The 23554-nt window shown below is 44.0% G+C and overlaps 1 protein-coding gene across 1 annotated transcript in view; it reads right to left on the bottom strand.

The window, feature by feature from the left end:
- dnah7 (dynein, axonemal, heavy chain 7) overlaps nt 1-23554 on the bottom strand; it is a 614695-nt gene that overhangs the window by 526324 nt on the left and 64817 nt on the right. Inside the window, exons 9-11 of the mRNA XM_078551851.1 lie at nt 13926-14045; nt 13506-13689; nt 11104-11283 (exon numbers count right to left, since the gene is read on the bottom strand). Of these exons, the coding sequence (XP_078407977.1) occupies nt 11104-11283; nt 13506-13689; nt 13926-14045 (484 nt within the window). The remainder of the gene's footprint in view (nt 1-11103; nt 11284-13505; nt 13690-13925; nt 14046-23554) is intronic.

The following is a 23554-nucleotide window of genomic DNA, read 5'->3' as shown; positions in this document are numbered from 1 at the left end:
CAGCACTGAACCTTGCGGCACTCCACTAGTTACATACAGCCTGCCAACTCGAAAATGTCTCATTTATCCCCAATCTCTGCTTCCTGTCTGGTAACTAATTCTCCGTGAATGCTGATATATTATCCCAAACCCACGGGCACTTTTCTTTCATATTAACCTCTTGTTTGGCACCTTACTGAATGCTGTTAGGAAATCCAAGTATACTACATTTACTGTTCCCCTTTATCTACCCTGCTAGTTACCATCCTCAAAAAACCCAAATAAATTTGGCAAACACAATGTTTTGCAATCTTGATGTTGTATTTGACCCTGAGAAAAGCTTCCAACTAGATATCTGCACCATAACTAAGACTGCCTATTTCCACCTCCATAACATTGCCCGTCTCCACCCTTGGCTCAACTCATTGATACTGGAATCCTCATCCATGCCTTTGAAACCTCTAAACTTGATCTGTAAATAAGAGGTCATTCAAAACTCTGTTGTCTATTCCCTAACTCATACCAAGTACCATTTACCAATCACCACTGTACTCAATGAACTGCACTGATCTTTAAATTCTTGGGATGAATTTTATGGTGGCAGACCAGAGAGGGAGGTGAGTCTGTGTCAACACTTAGTGGGACCCAGAGTCACATCTCGTCATGGCAGCCAATTAAGTGGCTGCCAGCAGAACTGCTTTCCCTATTAAGAATGGCTGCCTACCCCCAAGAGCTACATATCAATCAGAGGACCAGCAATTCCGCAGTTTCAACATAGAAAATATTAGTGGTAGCCACTGCGGGGGCTATAAATGGAGAAAGAAGGTGCATCAGTGGGCATACGCCCTCAAATTGAGGTAAGTGGGGTCTAGGGCCTCAGGGCCTGAGGAAGGCCCCAGCAAAGGAGGCGGAGATTTCTGAGAGCATGCGGTGCTATTGCCATGGTAAGTGCCCAAAATGGAAGCACCCCACCCCCACCTCCCTCTCACAGAGCCCACCAGGAGACCTAGCAGTCTCCATATGTGATAAAGGCTCCCACCCATTCCCCTCAACCCCTGCTACTGGTAAAATGACAGTGAAGGCAGGGAGAGACCTTTAATTGGCAAATGACTTAGTTGGGCTTCGAAGGGTGTGCCGTCCGTGATCTTTCCCACCACTGGAAAACTGGCATGGCAGTTACTTCAGGAAGATGATTGAGATGCCATCTGCCATCTTCTCACATCATCTTGCCAGCCTTCCTGCCACCCAGGCCAAACAGCCCCTGGTAAAATCCAGCCCTTCATATTTGCTTTCAAATCCCTCCATGGCTTCACCCTTACATATCTCTGTAATAACCTCCAGCCCTACAACCTTCCAGGATATCTTCTAATATCTTCTAATGCCAGCCTCTTCAGCATCCTCATTTTAATTATACCTTCAGTGAACCGTGAACAGCCAACAAGCAATAGAGCAGTGCAGCAATTTGGTTTAGGCAGGCAGAATGGGATAGAAAGGGACTGAAAGTTTAATGGTAATATTGTATCATCGAATATGGTCCACAGAAAAAAGAATAAAATTAAAAGCTTGTTTTCGGAATGTGTGACACATTCACAATCAGTTAGATGAACTTGTGACACAAATAGAAATAAATGGTTTTGCTCTAAGTGCCATTAAAGAGACATGGGGCAGGATTTTTCTTTACTCTATCATGGGATGGTGGCATTGCAAGTGTGAAATCGTGCTCGGGGTTCCATCATGGGCGGCAGACCATTGCGTAGCCACTCCCGGGCTCGCCCAATGAGGGAAAAGTCACCCCCATGATGTTGAGAAGAGAATTAATGTTCTAACTATATGTGTCAATGCCTTGAAAAAGCAAATGTGGTCACAAATCTTGTAAAATGTTTAGAATTTGTTGTATTGGGAAATTATTGGAAATGCCATGCAGAATTATGACCTTGTGTTGCTTAATAAATCTGCTGTCATTCATAACCATGGTCTATACCTTGTGTGGCCCTTTATCAGTAACATACAAGTCTCAAATCTATGAATTTAACAGCGCTGTTCCACACTTCACTGCAAGGTTGTGCAATTCACAGCAAATGACATTGATGCAGGATGCCATGGAGGGTGCATCATGTAGGGCTTCCCTCGGTCTATCAAGGTGTCAAAACCTCATCTTCAAGAGGCCAATGGCCTGCTCAATGGTGACCCTTTAGTTTATGTGGCTGCTGTTATATTTGTCTTCCGCCTGTGTGTTGGGGTTGCATACAGGGGTCAGAAGCAATGACTTGCTTTGTCCCCCAGGATCCAGCCACAATGCACTCAGGTGGCTTGAAGAGCTGAGGCAATTGGGACTGCCTCAGGAGTTGTGAGTTGTGGCAGCTACCAGAAAACCTCGCAGGCACTCGCATGAAGTTCTTACGGTGGTCACACGCAATCTGAACACTGAGCAAGTGAAAGCCCTTACTGTTCATAAAGGAGCCTGGCTGTTGCAATGGAGCCTTTATGGCCACATGTGTCATACATCTCATACCTTGAAGAGTAGCAGGAACACTGAAAAGAATCAAAATAAATTCCTGGGAGCTGTGGCACACCATGGTTTGGTCCCAGGAGAAGTCAAAGAACTCTGAAGGTCCGGTATAGGGGAACCCTCGGTGAAATTAGCAGTTGAATGAAGAATGTTCTGTTGGGATTTTGGAGCTCAAAGGAAAAGCTTTTAAGAAATATGTGTTGTTCGCAGTTCTTGCTCTGTTTAACTCTTGTATTGTAAAAGAATTTTGCCCTAAAACGTGAAACCTTCAGGTGTAATTCATTCAGTTAATAACTGGGGCCAGGATTTCACAGCCCTGACGCAGCTTGTCTCCCCCTGGCAGATGCAGCGAGCCATTTAAATCTCCATTCAGTTCGGTGGGACCGTAATATCCCACCAGGTGGGAGGGAGCGTAATATTCTGGCCTGGGAGTTTGAATTTCTTTCTAAAAAGGTACTGGTCTTCCTTGAGTTCATAGCAACCTCAATGGGTTTCTATTTGACTTTCCCTCCCCATGGCAGCCTGAGATCACATAGGCACTTCTTAGAACTGAGGCACTTATCCAGAATTCACCATACCCCTTTTCAGAACTATGTTTTACTTTAAGTTAAAGGGACATTTTAAAACATAATTGTCTTGTAAAGTTCAGCATTCATAACAATTTGATGTATTGGCTAGCCTTATTGTACATGGCATCCATGACCTCCTTTATCAGTGATGGGCTGCTGCGAGAGGCCACACCACTTCTCCAGAGGATCCTTGCAATGACCCAATGGCATAAAAATTGAATGCCAATGTCACATTTAAGATGACAGGCATTGGGCAGCCACCACATCCCAGTGGCCCCAACTCCTGTTCCATCATTCCATGTAGCTCTGTAACCACTTCCCTGGGAAGGTGCAGTCATCATAGGCATAGATGCTTGGAGATGTTGATGAATCTTTGCCTCTGCCTGGTGCCTTCTGTGATCAGGCTGCACAGGCTGCCCCATGCGCCCTCCTCGTTCACGTTCAAGGCTTTCCTCTGGCCACTAGAGCTCTTCTTGCCTCTGCAAAGGCACATCACCTGGCTGCATGCCCCTCTCTGGATCACTCACCTTCTCAATGAAAAATGAGCCAGAATACATTAACATTTCACCCATCAACTGATAATAAAGCCTCCACTGCTTTGATACTCCTTGTGACATTGGTCCTTTCTTCATTGGGTTCTTAGGACCTTGCCAACACTTTCCCAGTAGCAGAAACCCTCTTAGCCCCTCCCTCTCCAGAGCCACCAAACCTGATAGCCTGGCTTTGTTGAGAACATACACTGCAGCCAGGTTCACAGACTTACCTATTATACTGCTGACACTGCTGGCTGGTTTCACGCCTGATTTCACCCTCTGTGATTCCCATTTGTCCCTGATAAGATCGCAATTCCCTGGTAAAACCGTGGCCTTTTGCCTCCTAGGCCTGAACTCTCAGCTCAGCAGGCGAGCGCGATCAGTGGGCCTGGGATCAGCTGGGAAACGGACTGCCAACCGTGATCCGCCCCCGTCCCCGATTTCACGCTGGTTGGCCAATTAATGGTCAGCCAGCATGAAGCGTGCGCTGAAAAGCTCAGCGCTGCTAGGGTGGGGGCAGGAGGAGGGCAGGCGATGATATCAACGCGGGTGCGGGCGAGCGCTGAGAGAAGGCTTCCTGATGGCAGAGAGCTGCCTTAGGGAGCTGCAGACCCGAAAACCATGAAATAAAGTTTTGGAAATCAGAAAATAAATGTCCGAGCATCACAATCAGGCACCTGAACATATAGCTGATAAAAATGCTGCCCACAGATTTCTATTTTTATTTGATCTAATAATGGAAACCTCATCCCGCCCTTGGATGAGGTTTGATGAAAAGTGTGAAGGCCGTCCGCCAACTGTAAGGTTGGACAGGCCATGAAAAATCGGAGACAATTGTGCCATTAATGGATTTAATTCTATCATAATTGTCAACAGGCATGCTTCCGACTTTCACGCGCGCCCACCAAGTGAAATATCGTGGGAGAGTGGGATGACGTCGGGCACTCGCCTGACTTGTTCTCGTGCGATTTTACACCTGATTGGGTTGGGTGGGTGCCCGCCCACGGGACATAAAATTCTGCCCTATTTATGCAAAGGTCTGCCTCCTTTCTGTCTTAGATCCACCACGCCAGCTGCCTTGGAAAAATCGGTCGATGGCAGGAATCCGTCAGGGATTCCTGCAGAATTTTACCAGCCTCCCCACCTTGATCCCAGTTTGTGTGGGCCAGTAAAACTCAGGTCATGGTTACAATTGCCCAAGATTGAGAAATAAATATTCCAGGATACAAACATTTCAAAAAGACGGACCAAACGGAAAAGGAGGTGGACCAGCCCTGATAGTAAAGGATGACATAAAGGCAGTAGTGAGAAAGGATCCTGGCTCAGAAGATTGTAAAGGACAACAGAAGGACAGCAGTGCAGTGCGAATGGATTTTGGCTCAGGAGATCATGAAGTGGAATCAGAATGGGTGGAAACCTGGAATAATGAGGGTCAGAAAACACTGGTTGGAGTAGTTCATAGGTTTATAGGCCCCCGAACACTGGTTACACCATCGTACAGCGCGTTAAGCAAGAAATAATTGTGTGGAGGCTTTAACATTTATATAGATTGGACAAATCAATTTGATAAAGGTAGTTTGAAAGAGTTTGTAAAATGCTTTGTGACAGTCTCCTGGAACAATTTGTTGTGGAATCAAGACATAAAGCTATTTTGGATTTAATATTGTACAATGAGGGTGGTTTAATTAATAATTTAATTGTAAAAGATCTTCAGGGGAAAAGTGAGGATCATATAATTGAATTCCATATTAGGATTAAAAGCGACATACTCCAGTCCCAAACAAGGATCTTCAACTTAAACAAAGCCAGTTACATAGGAATAAGGGAACAGCTAAGGTTGATTGGGTAAATAAACTAAAAGGTCTGCGGTAAATAAACAGTGGGAAACATTTAAAGAAACAATTCAAAATGGTGAACAAGATGACATTCAAATAAAAAGCAAAAACTCAGCAAGAAAACTCCATCCGTGACATACCATCAAATTAAGTGATACTTAAGGTGGCGTAGTGGTATTGTCACTAGACTGGACTGTCACTGTTACTGTCACTGATATTGTCACTGGACTGGTAATCCAGAGACCCTGGGGACCCGGGTTTGATCCCACCATGGCAGATGATGAAATTTGAATTCAGCAAAAATCGGGAAATAAAAGTCTAATGATGACCATTGTCAATTGTCGTAAAAACCCATTTGGTTCACCTTTAGGGAAGGAAGTCTGCCATCCTTGCCCGGTCTGGCCTACATGTGGCTCCAGGCTCCAGAGGCTGTTGGCCTCTGAAATGTATCAAACTGCTAAAAATGAACACCCAGACCACCCGGCATTGACCTTACAACCCTGCCAACCCTGCAAAGTCCTCCTTACTAACATCTGGGGGCTTGTGCCAAAATTGGGAGAGCTATCTCACAGACTAGTCAAACAACAGCCTAACATAGTCATACTCATGGAATCATACCTTACAGATCATGTCCCAGACACCACCATCCCACCATCAACGTCACTAGGTATGTCCCACCAGCAGGACAGATGCAGCAGAGGTGGCAGCACAGTGGAAAACAGTCAGGGCAGAGAGGGAGTTGCCCTGGGAGTCCTCAACATCAACTCCAGTCCCCATAAAGTCTCATGGCATCAGGTTAAACATGGGCAAGGAAACCTCCTGCTGATTGCCACATACCGCACACCCCTCCATGTTGAACACCACGTGAAGGAAGCACTGAGGGCGGCAAGGACTCAAAATGTACTCTGGGCAGGAGACCTCAATGTCCATTACCAAGAGTGACTCGGTCGCACAACCACAGGCCGAACTGGCCGGGTCCTAAAGGACATAGCTGCTAGACTGGGTCTACGGCAAGTGGCGACGGAACCAACAAGAGGGAAAAACATACTTGACCTCATCCTCACCAACCAGCTGGCCACTGATGCATCTGCCCATGACAGTGTCGGTAGGAGTGACTACCACACAGTCTTTGCTGAGACGAAATCCCATCTGCACATTAAGGATACTCTCCATTGTGTTGTGTGTGGAAATACCACCATGCTAAATGAGAAAGATTTCAAACCGATCTAGCAACTCAAGGCTGGGCATCCTTGAGGCGCTGTGGGCCATCAGCAGCTGCAGAATTGTGCTCAACCACAATCTCTAACCTCATGGCCCGGCATGTCCCCAACTCTATCATTACCAAGCCAGGGGATCAACCCTGGTTCAATGAAGAGTGCAGGAGGGCATAACAGGAGCAGCAACAGGTAAATCTAAAAATGAAGTGTCAACCTGCTGAAGCTAAACAGAGGACTACTTGCATGCCAAACTGCATAAGCAGCAAGTGATAACCAGAGCCAAGCAATTCCACAACCAAGGTATCAGATCTAAACTCTGCAGTCCTACCACATCCAGTCATGAATGGTGGTGGACAATTAAAGAACTCACTGAGGCAGGAGGCTCCACAAATTTCCCCATCCTCAATGATGGAGGAGCCTAGTGCATCAGTGCAAAAGATAAGGCTGAAGCATTCACAACAATGTTCAGCCAGAAGTGCCGAGTGAATGATCCATCTCAGTCTCTTTCAGAGGTCCCCAGCATCACAGATGCCAGTATTTAGCCAATTTGATTCACTCCATGTGATATCAAGAAACAGCTGAAGGCACTGGATAGTGCAAAGGCTATGGCCCTGACAATATTTCGGCAATAGTACTGAAGGCTTGGGCCTCAGAACTTGCCATGCCCCCTAGTCAAGCTACAACACTGGCATCTACCTGGCTGTGTGGAAAATTGCCCGGGTATGTGCGGTACACAAAAAACAGAACAAATCCAACCCGGCCAATTACCGCCCCATCAGTCTACTCTCCATCATCAGATGGAAGGGGTCATCAACAGTGCTTTCAAGCGGCACTTGCTTAGCGATAACCTGCTCACTGACGCCCAGTTTGGGTTCCGCCTGAGTCACTCAGCTCCTGACCTTACAGCCTTGGTTCAAACATGGACAAAAGAGCTGAACTCCACAGGTGAGGTGAGAGTGACTGCCCTTGACATCAATGCCACATTTGACCGAGTGTGGCAACAAGGAGCCCTAGTCAATGGGAATCAGGGAGAAACTCTCCACTGGTTGGAGTCATACCAAACACATGGGAAGATGGTTGTGGTTGTTGGAGGTGAATCATCTCAGTCCCAGGACATCATTGCTAGTGCTCCTCAGGGTACTGTCCTCGGCCCAACCATCTTCAGCTGATTCATCAATGACTTTCCTTTCATCATAAGGTCAGAAGTGGGGATGTTCACTGATGATTGCACGATGTTAACACCATTTGTGACTCCTCAGGTACTGAAGCAATCCATGTCTAAATTCAGTAAGACCTGGACAATATCCAGGCTTGGGCTGACAAGTGGCAAGTAACATTCACGCCACACAAGTGCCAAGCAATGACCATGTCCAACAAGAGAGAATCTAACCACCACCCCTTGACATTCAATGGCATTACCATCACTGAATCAGCCTACTATCAACTTCCTGGGAGGGTTACCATTGACCAGAAATTGAACTGGACTAACCATATAAATACTGTGGCTATAAGAACTGGTCAGAGGCTAGGAATCCTGCAACGAGTAACCCAGCTCCTGACTCCCCAAAGCCTGTCCACCATCTACAAGGCACAAGTCAGGAGTGTGATGCAATTATCCCCACTTGCCTGAATAAGTGCAGCTCCCACAACACTCAAGAAGCTTGACACCATCCAGGACAAAGCAGCCCGCTTAATTGGCACACAATCCACAAGTATTCACTCCCTCCACCACCGATGCATAATAGTAGCAGTGTGTACCATCTAAAAGATGCACTGCAGAAATTCACAAAGGGTCCTTAGACAGCATCTTCCAAACCCACGACCACTACCATCTAGAAGGACAAGGACTGCAGATAGATGGGAATGCCACTACCTGGAAGTTCACCTCCAAGTCACTCACCATCCTGACTTGGGAATATATCGACGTTCCTTCACTGTCACTGGGTCAAAAACCTGGAACTCCCTCCCTAAAAGCACTGTGGGTGTACCTACACCACATGGACTGCAGTGGTTCAAAAAGGCAGCTCACCACCACCTTCTCTGGGGCAATTTGGGATGGGCAATAAATACTGGTTCAGTCAGCGACGTCCACATCCCGTAAATGAATTTTTTAAAACTGTTCGATTAAAAGAAGATGCTTAATGCTGAGAAGGCTAGTAGTAAGCCAGAGGATTGGGAATGTTTTAAAACTTGCAAAGGACAACCAAAAATCGATAATAAGGGAGGAAAAAAGAACATGAGTATAAACTAGCCACAAATATAAAAGCAGATTGCAGGACAATGGGGAATGAGAAAATGGCAGTGACACGGAACGAATATTTTGTATCTGCATTCACAGTAGAGGACACGAATTACATACCAGAAATAGTTGGTAGCCAAGGGGCTATTAAGAGTGAGGGACATAAGATAATTAACACCAGCAGAGAAAAAGTATTGGAGAAACTTAAGGAACTAAAAGCTGACAAATCCCCAGAAACTAATGGCTTAGATCCTAGGGTTCTTAAAATCTGCAAAGATAGTTGTTAATTCATTCTGAAGCCAGATGGTGAAGTAGGAAACCAGGCGCCAATATTTTACTTAACGCTAGATATATTTATGGAATGCAATGTTACATATGTCTGCCTCCTCTCAAACCAACACTCAGTGTTCCAGACAACTCTCTTTATACTCTTCTGAGTGCCAATAAAAATAAATAACAAATAAACTAATGAACAAATTAGCAGCCCCAGGAAACCTCTCAAATGAAGAAAAATAATGATCCTGGGGCTGATGATGCACTCCAGCCCCTGCAGTGCCCATCGGTCACAAAACGTCTCTCTTTATATATGCTCAAGGTACTTAATCAATCAATACCCTTCACTAGTGTATTTTTAACCTAAATATTACAATTAACATACCATTAGCAATAGTGGATACACTGGTTATGATTTCCCAAAATTCCCTCGATTGTAGAACAGTCCCAGCAGGATGTAGAACATGGGAGCACAGCCTCAGGATAAGGAATCAAGCATTTAGAATGGAGATGAAGAGAAATTCTGTCACTCGGAGGGTTGTGAATCTTTGAAAATATCTACACCTGCGAGTTCTGAATGCACATCATTGAGTATTTTTAATACTGATAGCAATAGATTTTTGATCTTTCAGGGAATTAAGAGATATGGGGAACAGGTAGGAAAGTAGATTAAAGTAGAAGATCAACCATGATCGTACTGAACGGCAGAGCAGCCTCAAGGGGCCAAATGGTCCATTCCTGCTCCTATTTCTTTTGTTCTTGTGTGCAGCCACGCTTTCCATTGCCATGGTCCTAAGCTCTGGAATTTTCTCCATAAACCTCTCTGCTTTTCTTCTCTTTCCCCCTTAACGTATAGCTCTTTGAACAAGCTCATCTGCTATAAAATCTTCTTTTATGGCTTGGCATCCAATTTTGTTTAATAATACTTCAGTGAAGTGCCTTTTTTATGCTTCCAGGGGGCAAGGACATCGCAGGCTAGGTCAATATTTGTTGTCCATCCCTAATTACCTTGGGACATTTGATTACATTGAAGACACTATATAAATACAAGTACTTGTTGTTGGTGGTGGCAAAAAGCCAGATTAAAAAGTCAATGGTGAGGCCGGGAATTGGAAAATCATCTTTGGCTCCCTTACACAATAGAAATTAATCCATGAGATCAAGTTGGTGGCCCTAATTTACCTTCCAGGATAATAGCTTTATATGGGTGATCTCCCCCTCTGCCATAAACAACCCCAGCTCTCAAATGATGGAATGCAGTGAAACAGTGTTCAATGAATGCATGAACCAAAAGTTTATTTCACAGGTCCAATATTCTCCAGGAAAAGAACCATCAAACATTCAAACTAGTTTTTCAATTGCATAACTTGTAAGTGTTTCTCTGGAACACTAACCTACTCAGTTGAAATAAATGTGATCTAATCTCACCATTATCTTGTATACCTTAACTATATCACCCCCAAATCTAAGCTTTTCTAAAGTTTAGAGACCCAGCTCAGTGAGCCGATCAGGGTAACTAAGATGTTTTAAACTTGGAATCAACCTTGTGGCCAAAATTAGTATGAATGAAGATAAACATACAAAAGTGATTTTGTGGCTTCGAGCACTGAACTAACACTCTTTGTTCTGGCAAACTTGTTTTTAAAATAATCACAGCTTTTCAATGTACAGATTTTTTTCCAACTCTTGGCACTAGATTCACAATTTGCAACACAACATCATAAATGTCCAATGGGATTATTTGTAAATTCTCATTTATTTAGATGGACAGGTCATGAAGAAATGAGGATAATTTCTACAATTCTGAAAAAAAACTGATTTCCTGTCATCCAAAACAATTGTGAAAATGTGTGTATTACCACTAATATGAATGTAACAAAATAAAAATAATGTATGATTTTGAGTCTCTATTAATTTTGGACATTTATCAGAATGTAAACATCACTTACCCATTCAGTATACAACTTTGTCTCAACTCTTGGCACTTTATTCACAGTTTTCAGCATGACTTCATAAACACTCAAGAATATTAGTTCAAAATCCTTGAACTCTGGTTCAAATTGAACACTGTTGTTTTTTAAGATCAGACGCAAAATGAAACCTGGGTGTTCATAAACGCGTATGGAATCCTAGATATAAAATTCCAGACAAATACAATTGAAATGAAAACCTATCTCAATGGGTTGCACTCTTACTTCTTCAGTATTTACATGTGGCTATTAAATCTGAATGGAATGCAAGCATAAAGTGCCAAGTTTCTTTAAGCACATAATAATTAAATCTAAATATAAGGATTTGAAAATGAGAAACTTAATGAATACTAGCAGTGTATTATGCAAAATAACATGTGGCGGCATATTATGCTTAGGAATTAATCAGGCAACATGCAGGATTTTAAGTTGTGTAACATAAAAGTTGTTTCACATAAAATCTAGTGTATAGCTTACATCCATGCAAGTCTTGATGGCCTGTAAGTGCAAGGGAACAATTTAGACACGTGTCTTCTTATTAAAACAACTGTGCAGGCATCCCTCAGCATTTCATAGTATTTCTCATTTCTATCAATGAGCCAATGGATTCTATCAAAAGCGACACTGTTCTCCTTATTGATGATAACTACGATATACAGAGTGTTATCGCTCCAGTGACAACATCTTTTTTTTATTTTTCAAGTTATGAGGAGCAATATAAAATACCCTGAAATTCAACAAAAGCGAGGTTTTATTTGTTTAAATAGTACAGGTAATATCTAATTAGTTGGACCTAGAAAGGAGAAAGTGCATGGTGACACAAAAGCTGCATCCTTGGTGAATTTTACAAGGTACGGTAGGTGTGGTTCTAGATGCTAGTACCTGCTAGGAGTGGCACTAATCAATCTCCCTCCATAAACGTTTCTGGCCTCTGTAATCTATCCAAAGCAGGGTTGGGGGCTTTATATTACAAGGTTCGATGTAAGCATTCCCAGGCTATGGACATTGGCACACTCATGCATCAAGCACATGCACACAATATTTCCAATATTGCAAAATTGGAGCTATCATACTTTCAAACATTACATGTTAGAAAAGGATGAAACAATTTCTGAAATTGTTGCATATGAACTGTGGCCACTTTTGGTTGTTTAAACTGTAACAGCAACCAAAATGTTAGGCAAGTGAGTCATATACACTAGGGGCTGAATTTTCCCCCCCGTTGGGTTGGGGGGGGGGCGGTTGTGCGGGGGCAGGTGGGAGCAAGTGCGAACCCGGTCAGCGCCCCAGCTCGGGTGCGCGCCGCAATTTTACATGGGCGGGCCAATTAAGGCCCGCCCAGCGTGACGCTCGCCAGGAAGTGCTGAGCACTCCCTGTGCAGGCAGGGTTGGGGGTGGGTGGGGGGGGGGGGGGGGGGGGGGTGATTTCCTGAGTCCGGGCCTGCGCTCTTTTGTGCATGCGTGCGAAAGAGCACGGAAATCTCCCTGAGGCACCTATGTGCCTCAGGGAGATTTGTTTAAGGTTCAAACATTGAAATAAAGAATTGAAAATATTTTAAGACATGTCCCCTCACGTGACAGTGTCTCTTAAGCTGGAACATGTCAAGGAACATTAATTTAAAAATGTATTTAATTTATACATTTAAAACACATTATACACATTAAAACACTTCATGAAACCTCATCCCGCCTGTGGATGAGGTTCCACAAAAAATGAGAAGGCCGCCTGGGCTCTTCGCCTGCCTGCCAACCTTAAAGTTTGACAGGCAGCTCATTTAATTGATTTAATTAACTTTTAACAGGCCTTAATAGGCCTTTGACAGTTCTGCGGGCGTGCAGCTGACTCAGCTGTGTGCCTGCTGAACTGAAAATCTAAATGACGCGCGATGACGTCGGGGCACCTGCCCAACTTCGCCGTGCGTCATTTTACGCGTCGCCAAGCAGGCCCCGACCCAGCTCACCGACCGGGAAATTCTCTCCTAGATTTTCATGGTAATAGCTCCAAAAGCCTAAACTCAAATTGCCCCCTGCAAAATCATCAATAGAGCAACAGCTTAAATATATTATCTAGGACATTCTATAAATTTGAGTATTGTTGAAAAAAGAGACATGCTATCAAAGCTTTTCATCTTGCACATCAGGATAGTTTGCAAGAAATTGACAAGGCCAATCAGCACTCTTTTCTCATGCAGTATAATTTGTTGTTTTTGATAGCATGTTTCTTTTTTCAGCAATACTTAAGTATTGTACTACCAAACAACTAACTCTATAAACTATGAAAAACATGAAATAAAACTTCCATCACTATTTGTCAGGAAGTTTCTATAGTCTGCATAATGATGAATAACTAAGAAGTATATTTTGCAGCACATTGCACATACCGGTCGTTGTACAATCAGATCAGTATAGTCTTGAATGGACTTTAGGGTTAAGCTTTGCAGTTGTGAAGTCATCAGAGTAGCAGCACAATTAAAGAAAGACAGTAGTTTGGCACGATTGGTATTGCTGGGAACCTGCTTCCGTTTATTTCCCAGGTAATAAATATTTTGGACTTCAGGAAACCATCTAAAACACATTCGTAAAACCACCAGTTAAAACCTGGGTATGAAAACTTATTTTTCACTTGCAATAAAGGCTACAATACTTTGAATGTTGCATTTATGTGTTGGTGACACATCTTACAAATAACCTTTGTTTTCCAGATAAATATGTACGATAAAAAAATGATCAAAGATCAATCCAAGCTGAAAGAAAAGCACATATAACTATTCCAATTTGACATTTCTTTAGATTGGTCATACTTTTTAAGGAGTTGATCTTTTGCAGAATCAATTTGCCTCATAGACAAGACCTGGAATGCAGTTAGCTCCATTGAATCCTTACGATTACGAAATTCATCAACATCAATAAACCGTAACTGCCTGCAAAAGAAAAATAATTATCTTTCATACACTATTTCACTCCATTTCAAAAGATAAGAAGTGGTGGCATAATGGTAATATCACTGAACCAGTAATTCAGAGGTTGAGACAAAGGCTCTGGGGCCATGGGTTCAAATCCCACCACGGCTGCTTGTGGAATTTAAATACACAAAGCTAGTCCTGGTAATAGTGACCATGAAACAATTGTTTTTAAAAACTAACCAATCTGGTTCACTAATGCCCTTACATGGCCTACATGTGACTCCAGATTCACATCAATGTGGTTGCCTCTTAAGTGCCCTCTGAAATAGCATAGCAAGCCACTCAGTTGTATCAAAGCGCTACAAAGCCTACAAAAAGGAATGCAACTAGACAGATAACCTGGCATCAGCCTAAGCACTAGAAATAACAACACCAAACTCAACCCTGTCAACCCTGCTGGACATTTGTGCCAAAATTGGGGCAGCAGTCCCACAGACTAGTCAAGCAACAGCCTGACATAGTCATACCCATGGAATCATACCAAGTAGCTCAATACCATCCAGGACAAAGCAGTCTGTTTGATTGGCACACCATCCAACACCTTCAATATCCACTCCCTCCACCACCAACGCACATTGACAGCAGTGTGTACCATCTACAAGATGCGTTGCTCTTTCGACATTGCCTGCCAAACCCATGACCTCTACCATCTAGAAGGTCAAGAGCAGCAGATGCATAGAACGCCACCACCTGGAAGTTCCCTTCCAAGCAACATACACCATCCTGACTTGGAACTATAATGCCATTCCTTCACTGTCGCTGGGTCAAAATCCTGGAACTCCCTCTCTAACAGCACCATGAATGTACCTACATCATATGGACAGCAGCGGTTCAAGAAGGCAGCTCACAACCATCTTCTCAAGGGCAATTAGGGATGGGCAATATAAATGCTGGCCTAGCCAGTGACGCTCACATCCCTTGAAAGAATAAAAAATGTCCCAGACACTACCATCACCATCCCTGGGCATGTCATGTCCCACTGACCAGATAGAGCCACCAGGGGTGGCTGCACACGGTATGCAGTTGGGAGGGAGTTGCCCTGGGAGTTCTCAACATCGATTCTGGTCCCAAGAAGCCTCATTGCATTAGGTCAAACATGGTCAAGGAACTCATCTGCTGATTACCACCTACCGCACCCCCTCAGCTGATGAAGCAGTATTCCTCCATGTTGAACACCAGTTGGAGGAAGCACTGAGGGAGACTAGAGCACAGAATGTACTCTGGGTGGGGGACTTCAGTGTCCATCACCAAGAGTAATTCAGTAGCACCACTACTGACTGAACTGGCCAAGTGCTAATGAACATAGCTACTAGAATGGATCTGCAATAGGTGGTGAGGGAGCCAACAAAAGGGAAAAATCAACTTGACCTCGTCCTCACCAATATATCTGTTGCAGATGCATCTGTCCATGACAGTAATGGTTGGAGTGACCACTGCACAGTTCTTGTGGGGACGAAGTCCCGTTTTCACTTTGACGATACCCTCCATTTTGTTGTGCGGCACTAACACCATGCTAAGTGAGATAGATTTTGGACAGATCTAGCAACTCAAGATTGGGCATCCATGAGGCACTGTGGGCCATCAGTGGCAGCAGGCAAGAAATTGTAGACAACCTCAATCTACCATTACCATCAAGCCGGGGGATCAACCCTGCTTTATTGAAGGGTGCAGGAGAGCTTGCTAGGAGCAGCACCTGGCATACTTAAAAATGAGGTGTCAACTTGGATAAGCTATAACACAGGACGATATGCATGCCAAACAGCAAAAGCAGCATACAATAGGCAGAGCTAAGCGATCCCACAGTCAATGGATCAGATCTAAACTCTGCAGCACAATGCACAGTGACAGCAGTGTGCATCATCTACAAGATGCACTGCAACAACTCACCATGGTTCCTTAGACAGCACCTACCAAACGACTTCTGCCACCTAGAGAAGGACAAGGGCAGCAGCTGCATGGGAACACCACCATCTGCAAGTTCCCCTCCAAGCCATACACCATCCTGACTTGGAACTATATTGCCATTCCTTCACTTTTGCTGGGTTAAAATCCTGGAACTCCCTCACTAACAGCACTGTGGGTGTACCTACACCACATGGACTGCAGCGGTTCAAGAAGGCAGCTCACTACCTCATTCTCAAGGGAAATTAGGGATGGGCAATAAATATGCTGGTCTAGCCAGCAATGCCCACGTCCCATTAAAGAATAAAAAAGTAAAACAATACATCCTAAAAATTCAAAACAGATTTATAATTTCTTACTATTAAATAAATTAAATTGAACTCTATGGTCCTGTCACAGCAGGCAGCGGAAAAGTCATTTTGTTGCATACATAAATGTATCTTTGTTCACAAATAAATTTGGGTTTTTAAATGTTTTTCGTAAAGGGCGGAACACATGGAATGTAGATGGCAAGGAAAATTCCCCAACCCAGGTAGGTAACAACACCTAGCAACACCAAGGTACTATGTAATACCATGTGTCAGGTGGGGAGAAAATTACACAGTGACAGGCAGAATTCACAGACGTCTCCAGAAAGGTGGTATCAATAACAAGATGTAAAGAGTTGTGTTGGAACTTATCCTTTTATTTCTAAGATGAAAGATAGTTGTGATCAAAGATAACTGATTAGCGCTTCTAATTAGATATAAAGCTAATGGGCAGAATTTTGCCCTCGTCTGATGGGCTCGGCGGGGGCGGTCGGGAAGCCAACCGCCACCTTCGATCAGGGCTGAATGGCAATTTCACACTGGTGGGCCAATTATGGCCCGTCCAGCGTGAATCGCATGCTGCAGCGCTCAGTGTTGCAGAGGGGAGGGAGGAAGGCAAACGCGAACTTCGCGTATGCACACGGGTGCACGCTGGAAAAGCTCGCTGAGGTATAGAGCTGCCTCAAGGAGATGAGCAGTTTTGAAAATAAAACATGAAGAATTTTAAGGTGTTAAAAAACATGTTTCCTCAAATGACTGTCACATGAGCAGGGACATGTTAGAAATTAGGGTGAATTTTTTTTTAATGACGGATCAAAATCTCATCTCGCCCATGGATGAGGTTTCACAAAAAAATGCAAAGGCCACCTGTCCTTTTCGCCTGCCGCCAACCGTAAGGTTTGATGGGCAGTGAAAATTTTAAACCAATTGGATTGTTAGTGGCCTTAATAGGCATTTTAATTGTCGGCGGGCATGCTGCCAAATCCCCCGTGCGCCCGCTGACCGAAATATCGCACAAGTGCACAATGACGTTGGGACGCTCACCCAACATCATCACGTATCATTTTACGCTCGAGCGAGTCAGGCGCATGCCTTCCCACTCAGCGAAAAATTCTGCTTAATGTGTTCCCTGTTGCCATGGAAAAGAGGATAGAGAAAGCCATTTTGAGATCAGGTCACAAAGGGTTCTGTTTAACCCTAGAAATATCACAGATAGAAGGAATTATTTCTTGTGTAGTCTGCAGCCAACTGAAAGGTAGAGAGCAAGGAAAAGATATAATTAGCCAGGCCTGCAGCATTAAGCAGAGAAAATGCTGACTCTATCATTCACTCCATTCACGCTCAGTTTGAGGACCGAGTTTGTGAAGAGTTAAAAGAGGCTGGAAGATTTGTCTAGCCCAAGGCTGGAGGAAGAATCTACAGTGTAACCCTCCTAGTTATAAGTTACCTGGCAAGAAAAGTAGAAAGGAAGCAACCCGCTGGAAGCTGGGGGCAATTGTGAACTCTTTGCTATGAGACTTGTAACTTGGGGCAAATAAGTCAACAAGAAACTGTATATTTCTGTTATGACACAGCAGATGGTAAATGTTGAGCTGCTCAAATCACAGAGGGAAGCTTGAAACAGCTGCCACAACTGTTTTGCAATTTGTATTTTTATTTCCAGATGTGTGCCTTGAATTCAATAGTATGGGCCCAGCAAGACCTAGAGGTTTTTTTACAAAACTAAATTAAATATTTATTAATAGAAGAAAAGATTTTAAGCACATACATGGGCCTACAAATACTATAATATTATAATAACTCCTAGGTCTCCTAATTAATCTAGCTCCATTAAGGCAACAGTAAAACAAAATAGATTTCAACAGTCCCAGGCAAAGCACACAATACCCTGGACAGTGATATTCACAGTGAGTTTTCTTAGCTTCAGTTCCTGTACACAGCAGCTGGATGCATAGAGGCTGGAAGCTTTTCACACTTGTGTTAGATCTTAGAGTGCCTTTCTCCTTACACATAACCTCATCTCCTTTATACATGTTTCTCCCCTTTTAATGTAAATTCCATTGCTCCAATATGTCTTTGCAACTTTACTTTTTCCATAATATAAATCTTCCATAGTATTCATATTATCAGCAACCTTTGGGAAAAGTAAACACACTGTTTGACCTAGCTTTGTATGGCTAGATGTAACATCTCATCATCTCTTTGAAGTTCAAACTACTCTGGTTTATTTAAAAATGCAAGTGTTCCTCACATCTCACATTCTAAAACTTCAGCCATGTTTACATATTTAACATTTCAAACCCAGTTTCCATTCTGATCACTCAAAAGCTCCAGGCTAGCTGTCTCTAATTCAATTAAATCCCCCCCCCCCCCCCCCACACACACACACACACATACACACAGAGAAACTAATCCAACCTCTACTATTAACCTACCTTTAAAATAAATCACAATAATATTATGAAAATTTTATATTTTCATGAGAATTTCTATATTTAAAAGTATAAGTTGCCTACACAAGAAAATGGTATTTAGTTAGGAGTGTTTTAAGTCACTTGATACAGTAAAAGTTTTTTAAGAAGTAAAATCTTGAAGTGCCAACCTTTCAGCCAATAACTGGAAGTTTGAAATTCTCTTTAAAAATTATCAGCCTCTACAGAGGTCATACCAATCTAAACAGCCAACACTGACACTCACCCACATCTTACAGTAATCTCACACCCATCACTTTCCACAATTGGTGTAATTCCATCCAGTTCATATAATTCATTTCTCATACTCAAAACTCTCTCCGCTGCTCGGAGAAAAAACAAAGTACAAAATTCCAGGGAAAGGCAGAAAACCAGGGTGGCTGTCCAGTGTTAGCCACCCTGACTGCTGCGGAGGAGGTGACAATGGAGATCAGCAGAGTGGTGGAGTGCATAAGCATTAGCAATTGAGATATAGGATCTCACAGATATCTAGTGACAGAATTACAGATCAACTGTCACATGGCACATAAGACTCATGTTGAATTGCTGTCACCTCTAACTGAAATGCAAAAATCTGAAAAATGATGACTTTGAACCCTTTCCCCTTGTCACTTCTAATTCACGTCTTTCATTTCTCACAAGTTCTTCAGGTGTGACACAGAGCTAGAGAGGTAGGAAATGAAAGAGTCCGAAGAGGAGGTCCCATGCCTGACTACACACTACTCATGTGCACCCTCCACCAGCTCAGGTACATACACGTTGGTGTGACCCCGAAGGGGGATAGCTACATTGTGACATGGTGAGGAGTACATCACAGGTGAGCAGAAGCAGCTGTTAAAGGCAGAGACAGTAGTGAGTACCCGTCGGAGGGTGCAAGACACTCCCAAGCTCTGCTCAGATAGGCACAGATGCTGAACCTCGGGTGTTATTCATGAAGAGGGCAATTCTGAAGTAAAAACATAAAAATGTTCTGTCAGCATTTCCAGAGGTACTGCCCCCCATTGGAGAGAGCTTGGAGGAATCCGTCTCTAGCACGAGTGTCATGATGTCTCAGGCCTTTGTGCTGATGTCCACCTCCCTGGAAACAGTAGCCACCTGCATAACGTACCTGACATAGCAGGCAAATGACCCTCGCCATGACATAGCATGTGACCCTCACCATCCATACACTAAGTCTGCAACTTTAAATAGGATGGAGGAAATCCTCGCCAAGACTGTTCAGCATCTCATTGAAGTGCAGCAAAGTGCTCTCCAGCTCTTGGCTAGCAGGAAAGTGCAACTGGTTCATGAGGGGGAATATCAAGGAAAGGGCACAAAGAAGTAGGAACTCTGTTCAAGGCACTTCTGGTTCTCATATCATAACTACCATTTCCCTCCCCACACCAGTTAGAGCCCTATATGCTGCCTCTTGCCCCAGTCTTCGAGTTTAGTCCTACACAGATGTAAGTTGGGCTTTTTTGGCTGGGCACGCATTGGCCCCAAAACCCAGATGGCAGACACCCTCAAAGTAGGGGGCGGTCAACGCGAATGGTAGCATACTGGTAGGGCAGAATTTTGCCCTCGGATGGCGTGCGGGCCCCACCAGCTGGGCGGCAGGCGGACAGCCGACCCCCGCCACCGAAACAGGGCCTGCCGCCATTTTGAGTGGGTGGGCCAATTCAGGCCTGCTCAGCAGCCTGCCCGACAGGAAGCGCTATGCGCTTCCTGTGCGGGGTGGTGGAGGGAATCCCTATCTGTCAAAGTGTGCTCTTTCATGCATGCGCGCGAAAGGGCGCACTGCTCCCTGAGGCAAAGTCCTGTCTCAGAGAGATTCGTGAGAGGTAAGTAAAGTCTAAAAATAGAAAAATATTAAAATTATTAACGTGACGCCCTCATGTGACAATGTCACACGAGATGGGACATGTTAATAACAAACACTTAAAATTTATTACATTTTTTAAAAACGGACATGAAACTTCATCCCACCAGTGGATGAAATTTCATGAATAATCTGGAGCCCGCTGGGGCTCCTGGCCTGCCCACCAGCCTTAAGCTTGGATGGGCAGGTCTTTAATTATCTTAACTAGCCTGTCAATGGCCTTAATTGGCCATTGACAGGTCAGTGGGTGGACAGCTGATTTCGCTGTCCGCCCGCCTTCCTAAAAATTTAAATGGCCCGGGATGACGTCGGGGATTCCTCCCAACGTCATCCCGCGACATTTTCCCCTCGGTGAGCGGGCCCCGCCTCCAAATCGCCGAGGGGGAGAATCCTGGCTGTAGTGTTACTGGACTAGTAATCCAGAGTCTTAGACTAATGCTGTAGAGATATGAGTTCAAATTCCACTATAGCAGCTGAAGGAATTTAAATTTAATTAATAAACCTGGAATAAAAAGCAAGTATCATTAATGATCACGAAACCTCCAGGTTGTTGTAAAAACCCATCTGGTTCACAAATGTCCTTCAGGGGAGGAAATCTGCTGCCCTTACTGGTCTGACCTACATGTGATTTCAGACCCATAACAATGTGATTGACTCTTAACTGCCCTCTGAAATGGTGTAGCAAGCCATCCAGTTTTAGGCAGCTCACCACCACCTGCTCAAGGGCAATTAAGGATGGGTAACAATATTGGCCTTCTCAGTGATGTGCAGTGGCTCAGTTCATAGCACCCTCGCCTTTGAATCAGAGGGTTGTAGGTTCATGTCCCACTCCTGGAAAACCAAGAACTGTGATTGTACTCGAAAGAAGTTGCAATCTGTGACTGTTGGTAACTCGAAAGAGTTTCCAAGAATGAATCAAAAAAATCAAGCAACCTACCTCAAACTCTGCCAAAACCACAGGCATAGTAGTGGATTGAGTAAATTGTTTAAAAAAATACTTTTTAATTGCACAAAGGGATTCACTTGAATGGTTTATAACTATGTCACTGTCTTAATCTATTTGAAAGTGTAACTGAATCATGCACTTCATTTCAAGTCATTGTCCAGTCATCTCAATTGTTGCTTCCCACCTTCCAAATCGATATTAGCCTTAAGGAAATGATATCACAGAATCACAGAATCACAGTGCAGAAGAGGCCCTTCGGCCCATTGAGTCTGCACCGACACGTGAGAAACACCTGACCTACCTACCTAATCCCATTTACCAGCACTTGGCCCATAGCCTTCAATGTTATGACGTGCCAAGTGCTCATCCAGGTACTTTTTAAAGGATGTGAGGCAACCTGCCTCCACCACCCTCCCAGGCAGTGCATTCCAGACCATCACCACCCTCTGGGTAAAAAAGTTTTTCCTCACATCCCCCCTAAACCTCCTGTCCCTCACCTTGAACTTATGCCCCCTTGTGACTGACCCTTCAACTAAGGGGAACAGCTGCTCCCTATCCACCCTGTCCATGCCCCTCATAATCTTGTACACCTCAATCAGGTCGCCCCTCAGTCTTCTCTGCTCCAACAAAAACTACCCAAGTCTATTCAACCTCTCTTCATAACTTAAATGTTTCATCCAAGCCAAAATCCTGGTGAATCTCCTCTGCACCCCCTCCAGTGCAATCACATCCTTCCTATAATGTGGCGACCAGAACTGCACACCGTACTCCAGCTGTGGCCTCACCAAAGTTCTATACAACTCCAACATGACCTCTCTACTTTTGTAATCTATGCCTCGATTGATAAAGGCAAGTGTCCCATATGCCTTTTTCACCACCCCACTAACATGCCCCTCTGCCTTCAGGGATCTACGGACACACACGCCAAGGTCCCTTTGTTCCTCAGAACTTCCTAGTGTCATGCTGTTCATTGAATACTTCCTTGTCAAATTACTCCTTCCAAAGTGTATCACCTCACACTTTTCAGGATTAAATTCCATCTGCCACTTATCTGTCCATTTGACCATCCCGTCTATATCTTCCTGTAGCCTAAGACACTCAACATCCCACTGTTAACTACCCGGCCAATCTTTGTGTCATCCGCAAACTTACTAATCCTACCTCCCACATAGTCATCTATGTTGTTTATATAAATGACAAATAATAGGGGACCCAGCACAGATCCCTGTGGTATGCCAATGGACACTGGCTTCCAGTCACTAAAGCATCCTTCTGTCATCACCGTCTGCCTCCTACAACTAAGCCAATTTTGAATCCACCTTATCAAATTACCCTGTATCCCATTTGCCTTCTTTATAAGTCTCCCATGTGGGACCTTGTCAAAGGCTTTGCTGAAATCCATATAAACTACATCAACTGCACTACCCTCATCTACACACCTGGTCACCTCCTCAAAAAATTAAATCAAACTTGTTAGGCATGACCTCCCTCTGACAAAGCCATGCTGGCTATCCCTGATCAAACCTTGCCTCTCCAAGTGGAGATAGATACTCTCCTTCAGAACTTTCTCCAATAGTTTTCCTACCACTGACGTGAGACTCACTGGTCTGTATTTCCCTGGCTTATCTCTACAACCCTTCTTAAATAGCGGAACCACATTAGCTGTTCTCCAGTCCTCTGGCACCTCCCCCGTGGCCAAAGAGGAATTAAAAATTTGGGTCAGAGCCCCCTGAGATCTCCTCCCTTGCCTCCCTCAGCAGTCTGGGACACAAATCATCTGGACCTGGAGATGTGTCCACTTTTAAGCCTGCCAACACCTCCAATACCTTGTCACTCCCTATATCAATTTGCTATGACCAGTGTAGAAGACAAGTAAAGGGTGCGGAGGGATTTTTGGCTGTGAGATTGATTGATTTGTGTGTATCGGATAGGGCTGGGGGAGTGGTGCTTCACACACTCAGGTAACCTGAACAATGCCTGGA

The sequence above is a fragment of the Cetorhinus maximus genome, chromosome 11 (assembly GCF_964194155.1).
Source record: "Cetorhinus maximus chromosome 11, sCetMax3.hap1.1, whole genome shotgun sequence".
NCBI lineage: Eukaryota > Metazoa > Chordata > Chondrichthyes > Lamniformes > Cetorhinidae > Cetorhinus > Cetorhinus maximus.
The sequence above is the reverse complement of the archived record's forward strand: the minus strand, read 5'-3'. Positions and strand labels throughout refer to the sequence as shown.